Genomic DNA, 19,343 nt, shown 5'->3' on the forward strand with positions numbered 1-19,343 from the left:
CATACCCCAAATATTTGAGTCAACTCAAATTTCACAGCTATCATGGCACTCGTTCCTCAGATCTACTTCAAAAGTAATAGTCTTAATTGAGGAAAGAATCATGTTCTATAAGTGGCTATGATAATTTGAAATCAAACACAATAAAAAGTTTAGAAAAACATAGCCTTCTAAAGCATTTATAATCAAGTTTTATCTCTTAGTCCAAAGACCTGCAGAATCTTTCCTTAGATTGGAATTGTGCTCCTTATCTACCAAATGAGCATCTCTCCCTTTATACTTCAAACATTTGTTTTAATTTGGAAATTAACAGCCTGCTCTTAAAAGATTCAGCTGAGTTGACCCTCATTTAAAGTCCTAAGCACACACGAATAGGGAGAGCTAGAGATTTGAGCATACAAATCCTTAAAACAGAAATAACATCTCAAAGTGCCAGTGAGGCTTATTAGAAGAGCATCCACTAGGCAGTACATTCCCTACCACACCAGAAAGCCAGGCAGTTAATTCCTTAATCTGAAAGTAGGTCATGAATACTTCAGCCTTAAGGCATCACTGTTTATTGGACGAAATGAGGGTCAGCATTGGGTGCCTTGGCCCAGCAATTAAGGTAAGATGGAGAAAGGGCAATTGGCCATGCAAACAAGCTGGTCTCCCTTTATGTCAGGAAAGCAAGTCTTCCTAGGATACCTCTCAGCAACTTCCACTGACATTTCATTGGCAGCACTGTGTTACACAGCCAACCCCAAATGCAAAGAATATTAAACATATCAAGTATAATATTTTTTTCTTGTGTCTATATAGTAGAAGGAGGAAAGAAAGGAGAGGTGTTGAGTAAGCCAACTTGGCATGGCACACCAAGAAAGAGCCAAATCAAGCAGGTGTATCTTATATTATTATTTTTTTAAATTAATTAATTTATATTTTGGCTGAGTTGGGTCTTCATTGCTGCGCATGGGCTTTCTCTAGTTGCGGTGTGTGGGCTTCCCATTGCGGTGGCTTCTCTTGTTGCAGAGCACGGGCTCTAGGCACACAGGCTTCAGTAGTTGCAGCTTGTGGGCTCAGTAGTTGTGGCACACAGGCTTAGCTGCTCCGCGGCATGTAAGATCTTCCCAGACCAGGAATCGAACCCGTGTCCCCTGCATTGGCACGTGGATTCTTAACCACTGCGCCACTAGGGAAGTCTCCTTATACTACTATTTTAAAGCATACATTTTAGACTAAGTAGAATAAACTGGAAATTCTAAAGACAAGAGATCTGAATAGGATTTGTCTTTTGATGTTGAACTCAAGGAGCTCATCTGTGATCTTCACCATGAGTGAACGTTATCAAAAAAATCTCTAGACACAATTAAATAAAACAAAACCCAAAGAACCTAAAGCTTCTTACCCATTTATGAATCTTCAATGGGTTTTCATCTTAGGCCCCACCTTAAACACCCCTGGTACTCCCTAGGATTTTGCTTTTGGCATCTTCCTTTTCTGTTCTACCCTCATTCACACCTACAACTTCAAGAATCTTCTGCATACTGATGACTCACAATTTTTTTTTTCTCTCCAGCCCAAACCATTCTTCTGCCCCAGATCCATAGTCCAATTACATGATGGCTATCTCTACCTGGCTGTTTCCTAGACATAATAATCTTAAAGAATACAAAAGAGAATCTATTCTTGGCTTAGTAAAACCTGTTCCTCTTCCCGTTTTTTGGGGTTTTTTTTTTGCGGTACGTGGGCCTCTCACTGTTGTGGCCTCTCCCGTTGCGGAACACAGGCTCCGGACGCGCAGGCCCAGCGGCCATGGCCTACGGGCCCAGCCGCTCCGCAGCATTTGGGATCCTCCATGACTGGGGCATGAACCCGCGTCCCCTGCATCGGCAGGCGGACCCTCAATCACTGCACCACCAGGGAAGCCCCTCTTCCTGTATTTTTGATCTCATTATGGCAGCACCTAGTTTCCCAAGCTAAGATCTTTGGAGTCATTTATATCGTTACCTTTTCCTCACTCTATATTCACCAAATCCTTTTGATTTTACTATTAAACTCTTAATTCCATCCTCTTCTCTCAATCCCCACTGCCATTGATCTACTTCAGGGCCTCATCAGCTTTCATCTAAACTACTACAACTCCTTTAAATTAGTATTTTTTGCCATTATTTTTTCCCTCTTTCTGGTCTACATCCTATCTTCTTAAATATCAGCCCCAAAACCAAATCTGATTTGTATAACAACATCCATTGGCTCTTAAATACCTAAAGGGTAAAGTTGAACTCTTTCCCATGGTTATAGCCTCATTTTCCATGATTTTCCCCCCTTGTTTCCCCTTCTTCCTCCCTCATATACTCTACACTCCAGATATACTTACCATTCCATACATGTTATACACTTCCAGGTCTTGGTGTCTTTTTGTGTTTTCGTTTTTGTTTTTGGCACAGCTGTTCCTACTGTTTATGGTGTCTTTATTATCTCCCTTCTTTAATTCTTATCCCTTAAAGCACATTCTTTAAAGCAAATTCTTATTCTTTCTAAAAGATGCAGCTCAAATATCACCACCTCTGTGAAGGTGAGCTTTCCTCATCTCCACAGAGCACAGGCTTACATCTCTACTAAAATGCTGTTCATGGGACTTCCCTGGTGGCACAGTGGTTAAGAACCCGCCTGCCAATGCAGAGGACACGGTTTCAATCTCCTGGTCTGGGAAGATCCCACATGCTGCGGAGCAACTAAGCCCGTGTGCCACACTAGTGAGCCTGTGCTCTACAGCCCGCAAGCCACAACTACTGAGCCCGTGCACCACAACTACTGAAGCCCACTCGCCTACACCCTGTGCTCCGCAACAAGAGAAGCCACCGCAATGAGAAGCCCGCGCACCACAATGAAGAGTAGCCCCCGCTTGCCGCAACTAGAGAAAGCCCATGTGCAGCAACAAAGACCCAACGCAGCCAAAAAAAATAAAGTCCTGTTCATGTCGTATTATGGTACCTGTTTACATGTCTTTCCATCACTTCATCTGTATACGTACAGTATACAGGCATAGAACAAGTACTATATAAATGTTTGGTGAGTGAATAAACCAATTCCTAATAAAATCAGGCTCAGTTTCCTATTTGTATATTTAAGAAAAGATGGAAGAATTACATTGCAAAATGTTTTAGTATCTCTAAATTAAATCAATGATTAAAAAATAGTATCTTGGGAGACGGGCACACTGTTGGTGAGACTTCAGACTGGTATAATCTCTAAGGAGAGGAATATGTTAATATTAACCAAAATCTTGAAATGCACATACTCTTTGGGCAATTTTACATCTAAGAATTTATCCTATACTTACACAACTGGGCAAAAGCCACATACAAGGATATTCACTGCAGAATTGGTTGTAACAGCAAACCGTTTGAAATAAACGTCTCTCAAAGGGACTGGTTAACTATGGTACTTACAGATAATAAAATACTATGTAACTATTAAAAAGAATAAGGTGGGTCTATGTATTTGTCATATCTACAAGATAATGTGTGAAGTGAAAAAAGAAAGATACAGAAGACTGCGCATGATGTGTAAACATTAGTGTTTTTTAAAAAGGGGAGATATTCTATATATGCTTGTATATGCATTACAATACTGAAAAATGCATAAGAAACTGCTTTCAGGTGGTTCCTCTGGAGAGGAAAATTGGGAGCTAGGGTCAGCATTGGGAGACTTACTTTTCATTGAATATCTTAGCTTTTAAATTTTGTAGCATTTACCCATAATAGGTAGTTAAATAAATGAATGCAATGAAGCTTTACTAATAAAATGCCAATCAGTTTCATAAAGCTTTATGATTAAGCACTGGAATACCCTAACAGCAATTTTCAATCTTTTCTTGTTCATAGTTTTTCCCCCCTCACGGGAAAAGTCTGTAGATACGGTTCAGCTGTTCAGTCATTCAAACGATTATTCAGTGATCATTAGGTGCCAGGGATACAAAGATACAGAAGACATATGACACTCAAAGAGCTCACACTCTAGTAGTGAGAACAAACATGTATTCAAATAATCTCAATATAAACAGTTATTTCTCATTCAAAGCTTCTCCAATAGCTGGTAGGTATAAACCCAACATTACTTTCCAGAGACTGCTTTCTGGGTTGCAGCAGCAAGAATGACAGCCCAACAAGGAAAGGGTGTGACCAAGACTTAACATAGGTAGCAGGTAAAAGTAAAACCAGAGAGCAGTGGTAGGCCAGGCTCTGGCCAAGTGATGGTGATGAAAAAAGAACTGTAACTTAACAATTAATGGCATCAGAATTCTCCAATATGTTTAAACAACTGGCAATATTATATAAAAAAAGCAAGAAAAAAAAGGGTAGGTATGAGTGATTAAGCAAATATTTTATACAGAAATTACTGATAAACCAAAAACATTCTTATGCTGTGCCTTCTCTTTTTGAAAAATAATAAGCTCATATTAAACAATTACATAAGATATGACATTTATGGCAGCTGAGGATGAGAAGCAATCAGTGGTTCTTGCAATCATGTTAGAAGTTGAAGTGATGAAGCATTTAATATATGTGTTGTTAATTTCTTCATGTACTTTCAGTCAAATATTATTCCTACTTTAGAGTCAGACACAAATAAGATAATGGTATTTGTTGTATCCATAACATCTTTTCATCTGGCGATCTCAAAGCACTTGCAAGCATTCATTAATTCCCAATACCTGGTCAGACACATTACAGAAGTAAACTGGGGCACAAAGAAGGTGAACAGGTCAAGGGCAATCAGATAACTGATTTGGAAAAAACATTTATATTCTGGTTCTTCCTCCTGGTTCTAAGTCATCCCCCATCACAAAATGCTTCTTCTCTTAAAAGGGTCTACCAGAGCTATTTATCTTTGATGTTAAACAAAAATGATTAAATACAGTTCAATAAATGTAAAATGAGTTTTACAAATGAAGAAATAGAAGTGGGCTGATTTTCAATAAGGATTTGAGTCCTATTTGTTGGAACAGATTGAGAAAAAGCATTACCAAATTTCTAAATTCTAGGGTTAGGAGAATTGTCTATGTTTTCCCACACACTGTTCTATTTTTCTATGGACTAAGTTATGTCCAATATCTTTTTTAGTCCTCGACCAAACTTCCCTGCAATGCAGCTATTTTAATTAATAGAACAAATGTATTAATGAACATCAATGAAATAACCAAAACCATAATTAGACATTCAGTACAGCGTATTATAAGCAATCATTAGTCTTATGTGGCAACAGAACCCTCTACATTCTATGGTTGAAGACTATAATAAACCCATACAGTATCACAGTACACTTAGTGATTACCACAAAAAATTACCATGCAAAAAGGAAAACTGAAGTGTTAACTACATAAAACTCACAGCACTCTTTAGCAATTTAAGTTTTATATCTTATTCTATTTAAAAAGCTATTAATTCCTGATACTACTTTTGATTTATTTTAGAACAAGAATCATTAGTTACAAGCAGAATTTGGTAAGATTTGAAAACGTTTAAAATTTTTTTTAAATGAAGCCCTGGATTATTATGTGAATTGCATTTAGTGAAACCGAAGGTTTTCTTCCTAAATGCCTACCTGCGCATTGGCTTTCCTTCCATGCAACATGAAAAGTACCCTTCACCACACTCTAAAGCCGAACCTAAGACAATAGAAAAGCAGTACTTAAAAACTATTTCTTATCTTTCCGATAACAATCTCTATACAATAATTTCGTTCAGTGATAAAGAACTTTATATCCTATTATACGACAGGCCTTTTGCAGATGCACAATCATAACCCTTACCTAGTACCTTTAAGATGACCATCTTTACTCTGAATGCTAAAAAGATTCTATGTGAATGTGAGGGTAAGTGCGCTAAATAGTCCCGACTGCTAGGTTAGTCTTGTCTCTCTTCAAAAAGTGCTTTGGAGACATTTAACTTTGACCTATCAAGTATATCTACAGAGTATTCACCAGATACCCATAGCAGTACTAACATGATAGATCGGATAGGGAACACGCTGGTTTAACAACGGATCTGAAAGCTGTTGAGTTGTCCCGAAGGGACAGGAGTAGGAGTAGTCACTTGCCTTTAAGTACAAACAACTCCACTTTCGATAGCCCGGGCAGATAAAACAGGGTAGAGAAACTATGGCTCCAGACTAACATTCTCTTTACAAGCCCTTCCCTCAATTCCCGAAACAATGTCCACCACCCACTTGGCAAGATTTCGCTAGGTCCCGAGGGTTAAGTGGGACTCACGATATCCACTTCCTTCCCCACAAATTCCAACCCCTGTCTAGGGAAGTTGTCCAGGGTGCGGAACCCCACGCCCTCAGGCAGAACGGCCCAGCGGCTCCCCTGGCTCCGGGGTAGGGCTGTCAGCCAGCTCGAGCGCAGTCTGGTGCCCCGCAAGGCCCAGCCCCAGTCCCCCAACAGTCCCTTCCTGGTGCCGACTGACAGGCGGCGGGAGACGCACGGCCCCTACCCAATGGGCAGCTCGGCAACTTGGGACCACAGATTTGCAAAGCGAGTCCTGGGTGCTGTCCACTGTCCCCTGCTCTAAGGCTGCTAACCTACCGGCTCCGACACTTTCTTCTCTGCAGTAGGCTCCTCTGCCTCCTCCGCCCGCCGCCTCCTCTCTGGCCTCTTCTCTGCCTCGGGTAGCGCAAGGAGGATGCCGCTCCTCGAGCTTATTTCCCCCACACCCCCCGCCCCACTTCAGCAGCAGGAAGTAGTCCTGTTTCTAAATCGTTCCCTCTGGAACCCACGTACTCTGCCAAGAGGTTCCGGCGCAGATAAGGAAGTAGATGCGCCCTTTGTTGGGGGCTTAGGTCCCTTCAAAGACTGCCAGTCCTCGTTACCAGTTCCTTGTATCCCCACGGTGACCACTGTGCTAGTTCACCGCTGAACTGGCAATATTTAAATACTGAAGGCTTCTTTCTTCTCCCCATCAGAAGCCAATAGAAAGATGGGAGGAGTCACGGAAAGCCAGGAATTTTGATTTATTTGTAGCTGGTGCGTTTCCTGTTGGCGCAATCTTTTCCCTTATTGTGGATTGAATGATTGACACATGCGTACATGCAGTCGATATATATCTATTAGGCTCCAGATTTCCCTGTTTAGCTTTCAAGACACCAGGGTTTTACTCAGGATTTTAAGGCTATGTCAGCTTCCCTTTCACTTAGTATTCTACAAGAGACACTTCACCAAACACTTCTCTGAACTCACTTTAGTATTACTGAGAAAAAAAAAAATCTTTGTCAGTTTGTCCTTTGCCTGATTTTCCCATAGCACACAGCCACCTAATTTTCACTATATGTTTAGAAAACAAACAAGTGATAGGGTGGGGGATACAATTTCAGTAATATCAGTGAAAGACTGTTGCTGGTTTCCTGATAACTATTATAGGCTGAGCATGAACGTAACCAGATTTTCTTTATCTGTTCTTCACATGGAATCTACACAGATTTTTGCAGTTGTGTCTGAAAGGGAAAGAATGCATTTTGTTAATTAGCTTGTAGTAGGAAATGCATGGTCTTTACATCCAGACACCGATAGTTTCAAATCCTAGTCCTGTGATTCACCAGATTTGTGACCTTGGTCAAATTTCTTAATCTCTTAGGCATTAGTTTCTTTTGTATAAAAGGGAAATAATACTCTTTTTATACAATTGTTGAGAGAAGTCAATTATAATGAAGATCATGTGTGTCTGGCACTTAGTAGGCATTCAACAAATGTCAGTTTTCTCTCCTCTTTCTTTAAATGGACTCAACTGAGCACTTATTGCATGCCAAGTACCATGCTAGGCTTTGGAAATACAGTCGTGAACAAGATAGACACCATCCTGAAGCTCTAGTGATCATTTATGTGGTTATGATGGTTGACTTTCGAACAACTTTTTCATTATGAGTAATTGGTCTAAACCATCTCCATGCAAATAACCAATACCGACTAATGAGAAATCAGAGGAAATCTAATGGGGACTGTGGGGTAGGATTTCCTAGCATTTTTAGAAGAGATGCAGGAAGAAATAGCATCTTTTCCCTTTGGCCATTGTTGTGCCTGGATGAGACACCTGGAAGACCACAACTGTTTTGCAACTATGAGGGAAGGCAGAGGAGAATGAAGCTAGACAATAAGGATGGTAGAACAGAGAGACTGAAAGAATTGGGGTTCTTGAATGTAGTTTTTAAACTACTCATTCTCCCTTGCCCGGACACTTCCCTATTGCTGGACTTGTAGTTATGTGAGATAATAAATTTCCAATAAGTGAGTTGGGGGTTTCTATTAATTGCAGCCAAAAGCATAATAGTTTGTGTAAAAGGATATAGACAAAATAAACAAGTAAACAAATAAGTAAAATAATTTTGGTCAGTGGCAAATGCTATCTAGGAAGGAGCTAAACAGGTGATGTTATGGAGAGTGACTATTTAGGGAAAGGAGAGGCTGCTTTAACTAGCATGATCAGGTAAGTGCTCTCTGAAAAGGTGGGTTGATATCTGAAAGGTGAGGGAGAAGCAATCCAGGTGGAAAGCTGGGAGAAGAGTGTTTCAAGCAGAGTGAATAGCAAAGGGAAATGACCTGAGACATAAATAAGCTCATCCTATTCAAGGAACTTAAAAAAAGCCACTGTGACTAGAAATAATATTAGATATGAGGTAAGAAAGATAGGCGAGAACAAGATCATATATTGTCTTGTAGGATATTGTAAGAAGTTCAGATTTTATTTTAAATTCTATGGAAGGTATTTGGAGATATTTCAGCTCAGTTTAGGTTTAAGAGTTGATCCTAAATTCAAAACCTTGAAAATTAGAGGAGGAAAATGTGGAAGTTCCATATTAACTATAGGGACAGTCACATGTGAGAAAGAATACAGATCAATATTTCCAGAACTGTTCTTGCTATGGCTGATGGAAAATAAAGGCAGATTTTATTTGATTAAATTGGGGACTTTAAAAAAGAAATTTTTCCTTGGTAGAATTCAATCATACAATTAATTAATGGCTATAATCTAAAATAACTGCCGTCCATAGCTAATCATTAGTCCCAGAGTATGTTAATGACTTATAAAGGAACCAAATATAGGCACTAAGATAGCTCTCACTCTTTACTTTCTCATTTGGGAATTTAAGGTTGACTTCAGGTGCAAAATAATAAGACTAAGCCAGAAAGCAGTGAGTTTTGAGTTGGGGATAGGAAATCCTAGGGAGTTTTAGGATATCAGGAGGGGTATGTGGTTGGTTTTATGTAGATTTAATTTAAATCTATGATTTAAAATCCATGAACTTGGATATCTTGTGTAAGCAACCCAACTTGTGCTTATATAAACTCCTCTGTAAAATGGAAAATAATTTTACAATATTCATAGTACTATAGGAACTATTAGATAATAATCACCACAAATTCTACAAAAAATAGCCTTAAAAACAAAACACTAGGAGAGAGAGATTATCCCCACTCTATAGATGAGGACGTTGAGGTACATATGTGTTAAATGACTGACTTAAGATTCTGCAGCTAGTTAGCATTAAACTAGTAAGTGATAAAGTATAGAGTTAAATAAAATCAATCTAATGTCACTCCCCCTCATCTTATAATTAAAAAATTTGTCATATGAATTGTAAGAAACTCTTCTGCACAAAATGAAAAGGCAACCTACTAAATGGGAGAAAATATTTGCAACACATATATCTGATAAGGGGTTAATATCCAAAATATATAAAGAACTCATACAACTTACTGGCAAAAAACAAACAAACAAAAATCAATCTAATTTAAAAATGGGCAGATGACCTGGATACACATTTTTCCAAAGAAGACATACAGATGGCCAATGGGCACATGAAAAGTTGCTCAGCATCACTAATCATCAGGGAAATGCAAATCAAGACCATAATGAGATATCATCTCACATCTTTTAGAATGGCTATTCTCAAAAAGACAAGAAATAAGTGTTGGTGAAGATGTGGAGAAAAGGGAATTTTGTGTACTGTTGGGGGGAATGTAAACTAGTGCAACCACTATGGAAAACAGTATGGAGGTTCCTAAAAAAATTAAAAATAGAACTACCATATGATACAGAAATTCTACTTCTGAGTATTTATCTGAAGAAAATGAAAACACTAACTCGAAAAGATATATATACCCCCAAGTTAATTGGACCATTATTTACAATAGCCAAAATATGGAAACAACCTAAGTGTCCATCAATGGATGAATGGATAAAGAAAATGTTATATATATAATGGAATATTATTCAGCCATAAAAAATAATGACATTTTATCCATTTGTGACAACATGGATGGACCTTGAGGGTATTATGCTAAGTGAAATAAGTCAGACAGAGAAAAATACCATATGATTTCATTTATACAAGCAAACAAAAAACAAGCTCATAGATACAGAGAACAGACTGATGGTTGCGAAGGCAGGAGGTGTGTGAAATGGGTGAAGTAGGTCAAAAGGTACAAGCTTCCATTATAAAATAAGTATGTCATGGGGATGTAATGTACAACATGGTGACTGTAGTTTATAATGCTGTATTGCATATTTGAAAGTTGCTAAGAGAGTAGATCTTAAAAGTTCACATCTCAAGAAAAAATATTTTGTAACTATGTATAGTGATAAATGTTAATTAGACTTACTATGGCGATCATTTTGTAATAAATACAAATATCAAATAGTTATTCTGTAGACCTGAAATGAATATAACGTTATATGTCAATTATACCTCAATTTAAAAAACCCCACAAAAATAACTTTTAGAAATTAAGGAGCGAAAACTTTAAATGTCTTTAAAATATATATAATATATATATATATATGAATTGTAGGCAGATTGTTACTGTTTAAATGGCAAATATGTTAATGTTTGAACCTCCTTTAAATGACTTGCTTTAATCATGCTCTTTGAAAACTATAATCGTATTCCATCCTTGTTTAAAATATAATATAGACTCTCAGTTATCCACAGGATAAAATTTAGACTCATGATTAAATTAAAGCCTATCAAAATCTATAAGACTAGTCAGCACCTAATTCAGAGGTTCTAAATCTGAGTGCTGTGTATGCCTTCAGTATACTGTGAACCCTCTGCATTTATTTTTTTTCTTTTTTAAAAATTTTTAATGGAGTATAGTTCTTTACAATGTTGTGTTAGTTTCTACTGTACAGCAAAATGAATCAGCTATACGTATACACATATTCCCTCTTTTTTGGATTTCCTTCCCATTTAGGTCACCAGAGAGAACTGAGTAGAGTGAAGGCACGTGATGTGATTGCCTCCAGAGTCCCATTGCTTTCATTAAGGAGAAAGTGACCAACTTAGTTTAGAATTTCAAATCTGTTCCCTGCCTCCTACTAACCCTCCAGTCATATGATGAATAAGTCATTAGCTAAGGAAAAACAAAGTTATTTCACAAAATGGGTTTATTTTGTGGTAGAGGAGCAATCTAACATTTAAGCAACACTAACCACTTACAAATAGGTACCATTTAAACTAATTTTAATGGCTTATAAGGTAACCAGAAACTAAGGTCCATAAAAATGGAGGCAGACTTTAGAGCTATTCCCAGATGTGAAGAAATAGAAGATTTAAAAAAAGTAGAACTCTAAGCATGCTGTGAGCATATTTCTGAGGAAAAACATAGTAAATCCCCTTAGATGAGTTTTAGTCAGATACCAGTTTCTCAAGACTGCAGATAAAGAGTAAGGGTGAGAAATTCTTTGCCAAGGACAGCTACAAATCTGAGTTTTTCATGACATCATGATACATCTGATTATAGCCCTGGGTTAGAGCCCCAGGGATTTGTATAATCCTGAGTAGCTGATCGTAATCTGAGACATTAAATTTAGAGAATTTACTTACTTGGATATGTCAGATTCCCTCAAGGCTCAAGGAGGAGCCACCCATGCAGACTTTTCTATACATAAAAGTGAAGGAGAATTCCTAAAAGAACTGGGCTAATTCTGTTTGTTTGTTTGTTTTTCATAATGCACTGTGGGCCATCCTGTTAGTCAGAGTAAAGCAGGTATGGAATCATAACCCTACCAACATAGGATGTGTGAGAAATTTTCTCCTATACATTGCAGTTTGACGGAGCCCATTTAAATGCAAATCCTAAGGCAAAGGCCTCATGCACAATTCAGATCTCCATGTTGAATAGAGAGTTCACATGAGAATCTGTACATATTTATATGTATTTAAATATGTGTGTGTGTGTATATACAGACACACACATATATATACATGAAAAATAAACCATACCATTGTAAAAACTATGAAAAAACTTCATCGATAAAGAAAAAAATCACAATAATCACTGAAGAATCTACGTAGGAAATACACCTAATAAGTGTTTAGAGTGTGCTCAAACTTCTGCCAGGTGGAACCCTTTCAATGCTATCAAAAAATATATATTTTAAACACCAGAATATACATGCCCCAAATAATACCTAGTCAAGGTCATGTCTTATCCTGGTCCAAGAAGAAAGTTAATGATGATGTGCTGTCTTGACTTATGAAGAATAAATGTCATGATACATGTGAAGTACTTAGGAAGTACCTGGAACATCATAGATGTTCAACAAATGCAATTACCTAGATTTTTTTCTTTCTTTTTTTTTTTTACAATACGCGGGCCTCTCACTGTTGTGGCCTCTCCCATTGCGGAGCACAGGCTCCGGACGCGCAGGCTCAGCGGCCATGGCTCACGGGCCCAGCCGCTCTGCAGCATGTGGGATCTTCCCGAACCGGGGCACGAACCCGTGTCCCCTGAATCGGCAGGTGGACTCTCAACCACTGCGCCACCAGGGAAGCCCCAATTACCTAGATTTTTAAATGAAAAATTTAAGGGAAAGCTCAGTGACTCACAGAAGAGGATGAAATGACTATGAAATAATTAAGATATAAAAATGTTTCTTAAAAAAAAGAAAGATGGAGTAACAGGGACTGAATTTCCCCTCCCACCAAGAACAACTAAAAACTGGAGAAAATATATGAAATAATAGTTTCAGGCAGCACAGAATATGAACACTGAGAGTGGACACAAGCGAAGTGAAGCTTATGATTGTCCCAGATTCTTTCTTGGAGATTTGGCCACAGATCAGGAAAGGAGAATCCAGGCAGAGCCTGACAATCTCCTTCAATTGATGAGACAAATTTAGGAGTCTGGGCAGACTAAGGCAACCCAAGCTTTCAGGGCAGAGTACCAAAGAGGAAAGAGCTACATGGAGAGTTCCAGACAGCTTCAGAGTATTTATCTTGAATCTTTGTTTTCCCAACTTTATTGAGATGTAATTGACATATAACATTATGTAAGTTTTAAGGTGGGACCCCCTTCAATCTTTTTTTTTTTTAAGATTTTTTTGATGCGGACCGTTTTAAAGTCTTTATTGAATTTGTTACAATATTGCTTCTGTTTTATGTTTTGATTTTTTTAGCCACGAGGCATGTGGGATCTTAGCTCCTGACCAGGGATTGAATCCACACCCCCTGCATTGGAAGGTGCAGTCTTAACCACTGGGCTGCCAGGGATGTTCCCCCTCTTGAATCTTAATCTGAGTACCGATCAATATGTACAAGTGAAGACACTACCTGAGGCCTGGGAAAACGCTAGGATTAGAAGGAACAATCTGTGGAATGTACATAGGGGTGGGATTATTCTCACCAGTCAGAGTGAAAAATTCCATAATTCACAGGACATAGGGTAAAATTCTTAGAAGAGTGTAGCCTCAGTAGTGGGACAAAATTATCCCTAGATTAAAGATTGCTCTGATATTTTGTAACAAAACTTGAGCATAAGTCTTGAGAGAACAAATTGTTTTCAAATAGTTTAACTGCATTCCAGAACAGAGTTTAGGAATATTTGTAAAAATACCAAAATAAGCAACACTGAACAAAGTAAAAGTCACAATATTTGGTATCAAATAAAAAATTACAAGGCATTCAAAGAAGCAGGAAAATATGACTCTTAATGAAGAGAAAAGCTAGTCAGTGGAAACAGACACAGAAATGGCACAAGTGATAAAATTAGTAGACAAAGATAATAAAAGAGTTATTAAAACTATATTCCATACTTTCAAGGAGGTAGAGGAAAGATTGAACGTATTAAGAAGATACACAGAAGATATTAGAGAAAGACTCCAGCTTCTAGATATGGAAGCAAAAATGTGTGAGATGAAAGATTCACTGGATCAGATTAAAAACAAATTAGACAATGCAGGAGCAAAGATTAGTAAACTTGAAGACATAGCAATAGAAACTATCAAAAATGTAACAGAGAAAGAGACTGAACAAAATGAACAAAGCATCATTGAGCTGGGGAACAACTTCAAGTGGCCTAATATATGTGTAATTGGAGTTCCTGAAGAAGAGACAGGGGTGGGATAGCATAAAAAATATTTTAAGAGATATTGGTTGAGAAGTTTCAAAATTTCATGAAAACTATAATTCCACAGATGCAGGAAGCACAAGACATGTGAAGCAAACTACATCAATGAATACCTTAATCAAATCAATTAAAACCAGCAATAAAGAGGAAATCTTAAAAGTAGAAAAAAGACACATTATATGCAAAGGAACAAAAAAGAATGACAATAGACATTTTAATAGAAAACAGTGCAAATCAGAAGACTGGTGCAGTATTTTTAAAGCATTGAAAGAAAAAACCTGTCAACTTAGAATTCTGTACCCAGCAAAAATGTCTTTCAAGAAACAAAGGCAAAATCAAGATTTTTTTTGACACATAAAAAAGCTGAAAGAACTCATCACTAGCAGATTTGCAGTACAAGAAATGTTAAAGGAAATCTTTCATGCAGAAGGAAAATGATATGCAGTAGAAATCTGGACCTACATAAAGGAACAAAAACTACCAGAAATGATAAATATGTGGGTAAATGTGAAAGAATATTTTCTTATATTTAATCTCTTTAAAAGATTAATGACTGTTTATAGCAAAAATAATAATAATGTATAGTTTGGTTTATGATATATGTAGAAGTGAAATGAATGACAACCATAACATAAAGGCGAGGAGGGGGGAAATGGAAGTATATCGTTGTAAGGCTCTTATATATTTACATACATGAAAGCCTTATAATTTATTTCACAGTAGACTTTAGTAGTTAAAGATGTATACTATAAACCTTAAAGCATTCACAAAATACTCCAACAAAACAAAGAGCTACAGCTAATAAGCCCACAAAGGAGACAAAATGGAATAATAAAATATATCAAATTTATCTAAAAGAAGGTTAAAAAAAGGAAAAAGGGAATGAAGAGTGAATGGCACAATTACAAAACAAATAGCAAGATGGTGAACTTAAAAGCCTACCATATCAGTAATTTCACAGTAAATATAAATTGACTAAACACTCCATTTAAAAGGTAGAGATGATCAGATTGGATAAGAAAAAGCAAGACAACTATATATTGTCTGTAAGAAATTCACTTTAAATTAAAATGTATAAAGCATATTATAATAAACATGTTATATCCACTGCTTAGTTTAAGAAATAAAATGTCACAAATATAACTGAAGCCCCTTATATAAGCTTCTTGATTCTTTATCCTCCTTTCATCACAAGGTAAACATCATTCCAAAGTTAAAGTTATTGCTTTAACATTACTATGCATTTTCTTTGTATTTATTTTTACTACATATTTATATGTAGTGTGTATGTGTGTGCATATGTTTTTAAGATTTATATAAATGATACCAAAGTGTATGTATTCTCCTGCAACTTGCTTTTATCCCTCAACATTATATGTTAAGATTTATCCCTATTGATCAATGAAGGTTCCATTGTAGAGGTTTATAAATGTGATGCTGGACCAACAGCATCAGCATCACTCAGCAGTGGAAATTCTTAAGCCCCACCACTGACCTCCTGAATCAGAAACTCTGGAGGTGAGGGCTGGTAATCTGTGTTTTAATAAGACCTCCAGGTGATTACAATGTATGTTAAAGTTTGAGAACCACTACTCTAATTTATTTATTTTCACTGCTGTATAGTATTCTATTGTGTGAATATATCACAGATTTAAAAAAAAACTATTATCCTACAGATGGATATTTTGGCTGTTTCCAGTTTTCCCTATTATAACTCTACAGTGTAAATTCTTGTATATGTCTCTTGTGTACACCTGTAAGAGTTTCTTTGGGATATGAAGTAGGAATAAAACTGTTAGGTTGTATGCAATGCATTTCTTCAACTTTACACTAGCCAAATTGCTCTGCAATGTGGTTATATGACAACAACAGCAAGTACTACTACCACTGCTACTACTGCTGCTGCTGTTCCTGGCAAATACTTACATAGCATACACTGCATGCCAGACATTTTTCTAACTGTTTTTCTTAGATTAACTCATCAATACTCACACTAGTCCTCTTGAGGTAGAGACTATTATTACTGTCATTTCAATCATACAGGTGGCACCAAGACATTAACTAACTTGCCCAAAGTCAAGTTAAGCCAAAGAGGCAGAGCCAGGACTTGAAACCATGCAAAATGGCTCTAGAGTCTATGCTTTCAGCCATAATACTATGCTGCCTCTCCCACTAGCAGTGTCTGAGGGTTCTTGTTGGTCTATATTATCATTAGGCTTGGTGTTTCCCAACTTTAAATTTGTTTTGCCAATATGATGTGTATAAAATGGTAATTCACTATAGTTTAGATGTACATTTCTCTGATTACTTAGTGCAGTCAAGGCGTCTTTTCATGTGTAGCCCATATTCAGATTTCTCTTCTATAAATTGTCTGTTGTGAAAAATGTCTTCAAAGTGACCCTTAGCTTCTTCTACAGCGTGAGGAAATTATAATGAGGAGGGTATAAAAATGTTAAGGACTGCTGCTAAACAATGACTGAGTTTTTAAATACTTGGCCAGGATAAGAGTAGTCTCTCCTATTTTTATAAAGCTATGATTCATTCTCCACCCCACTGCAATCTGATTTGTGCTTCTACTAACTTTTTCTTTTTAAAGTGGAGCATTAAACGTAAACCAACCCTTTCTATTTATGTCAAAGTCTAAAAACATCCATTTAGAGATATGAATACAGTAAACCTGACATTTGCAACAACCAAAGGATTTTTGTCACCCCTAGTAAGACTACGCCCTTGGGAAACCTGCATTTCTAGTTGAAAATATCCCTGAAATAGATTTTACCTGGATTGGGTGTGAGGCAGTAATAACAGTCAAACAAGTTATCAGGGGCTGCTGAGGTTACCTTATAATCTTTCAATTAGAAATTACACCTTTGTTTTTTAGAATAGAGGTTATCAGGTGCTGGAAGGAGGGTGCTGGGAAGTTATTGTTTAATAGGTGTAGAGTTTCTATTTGGGATGATAAGTTCTGGAGGTGAACAGTGGTGATGGTTGTACAACACTGTAACTTACTTAATGCCACTGAATTGTACACTTAAAAATGGTTAAGATGGTAAATTCTATGTATATTTTACCACAAAAAAGTCAATAAATAGAAAAAAAGAAATTATATCTTTTTTGCTGTGTATAAAATATTATGCTTGGACTCAAGGTTTAGCAGTAAATAAGACTCCCAAGGTTCCTTGTTTTATGGAATTTCATTCTTGAGGAGACAGGGGTTCTAAAATGAAACCATGAATTACACAACTAATTGTTTAATCACTATTGGGATAATTGTCTGAAAGAGACCTCTAGCATGCTAAAGAAGATATATAGTAGGGAGCCCAGATCTGGTCTGGAGGATCAGGGGTAGTGAGATGGACAGTCTCTAAGATGGCTCCTGTCTTGGTTCAGGCTGCCATGACAAAATACCACAGACTGGGTGGCTTAAACAACAGTTCTGGAAGCTGGGAAGTCCAAGATCAAGGTGCCAGCTGATTTGGTTTCTGGGTCCCACATCCTTATAGGCCTTATCTTCAAATGCAGTCACATTGAGACTTAGAGCTTCAACATGTGAATTGGGAGGTCGTGGGGCACAAATTAGTCCATAATAGCCCCAGTGTTCTCTGCCTCATGGTATTCATGCCCCCATGCAATTTCCTTCTTTGACTGTGAGCTGTATCTAGTAACTTACAAATAGAATATACTAAAAGTGATGGAATGTTACTTCCAGGATTAGTTTACAAAAGGACTGTGGCTTCTGTTGTGGATGTCTTCTCTCACTTGCTTGTTCTGACGGAAGTCAACTGCCATATTGTGAGATGCCCTATGGAGAGATCCTCATGGTAATGAAGAGAGAGAGACCTCTGGCCAACATTCAGTGAGGAACTGAAGCCCTCAATCCAATAGCCCACGAGGAACTGAATCCTGCCATCAGCAACGTGAGTGAGGTTGGAAGCAAATCTTTTCCCAGTTGAGATTTCAGATGAGATTTCAGACTTTGTCGATAGCCTGACTGCAACTTCATGAGACACCTTGAGGCAGAAGCATCCAGCTAAACCATGCCTGGATTCCTGATACACAAAAATTGTGAGATAATAAATGTTTGTGTTTTTAGTTACTAAATTTTGGGTAACTTGTTATGCAGCAATAGGTAAGTAGCACAAAAGATTTCCTTGAGGGAGTGACTCTTACGTAGGAATATGAAGGATGATGGGAGTTACTAGGTGACAGAGTTTGAAGGAATGGAGGAGTGTTCTAGACAAAGACACAAAAGCCAGAGAGGCAAGGACATCTTGGCAAGAGTTCACTGGAGAGAGCAGGGTGAGACAAAGCTGGTGAAATGGGAAAGTGCTTTGGAAAGTTCAGGAACATAACAGGAGGAATGAGTACAAATCAGACAATGAAAGAGCATTTTCCTAGTTGCCTAGATGCATCCATAGAATTATAGGGTGGAGAGCACCATGATGAGAGCCAGGAGACCTGAGTCCTAGTGCTAACTCTGTGACCTCAATCAATCACTTGGTCATTCTGGTCCTCAGTTTTCTCATGTGTAAAATGGAATCTGAATTCTTTACAACTCTCATTCAAGAGTCATTATAGTTATATGAAACTATATGAGGAGAGCCATAAGACACTCCTGAAAGAAACAAAAGTAGGCTTGAGCAAAGAGAAAGACATCCTATGTTACTGGAGAAGAAGACTCAGTTTCATAGAGATGACAGTGCTCCATAGATTAATTTATAAATTTAATGCAATCCAAGTAAATCAATATCAGAGTTTTGACAGAGCTAGATAAGTTGATTATAAAGTTCATATGAAAGAATAGACAAATGAGAATACCCAGAAATAGCCTAAAAGTAGAAACAGCAAAGGGGAGGGCTAACCCTAACATATTATTACAACATGTTCTGAACCTCTATAATTAAAACTGTGATTTTGGTGTATGAACAGACAGATGAATAAAGCAAGGTAGAAAATC

At 37.4% G+C, this 19,343-nt stretch overlaps 1 protein-coding gene across 11 annotated transcripts in view; it reads right to left on the bottom strand.

Moving 5' to 3' along the window:
* Positions 1–19,343, bottom strand: part of KLHL20 (kelch like family member 20) — a 99,263-nt gene that overhangs the window by 70,963 nt on the left and 8,957 nt on the right. For 8 of the 11 annotated variants that reach the window (XM_060296238.2, XM_060296245.2, XM_060296264.2 and 5 more), the window contains one exon: positions 5,587–5,650. The exons of 1 other annotated variant lie outside the window; for it this stretch is intronic. In XM_060296238.2, the coding sequence (XP_060152221.1) occupies positions 5,587–5,650 (64 nt within the window). Of the gene's footprint in view, positions 1–5,586; positions 5,651–6,571; positions 6,694–19,343 lie in introns of those variants that run through there. 2 more of the 11 variants (XM_030875448.3, XM_030875449.3) reach the window with 2 other exon arrangements.

The sequence above is a fragment of the Globicephala melas genome, chromosome 1 (assembly GCF_963455315.2).
Source record: "Globicephala melas chromosome 1, mGloMel1.2, whole genome shotgun sequence".
NCBI lineage: Eukaryota > Metazoa > Chordata > Mammalia > Artiodactyla > Delphinidae > Globicephala > Globicephala melas.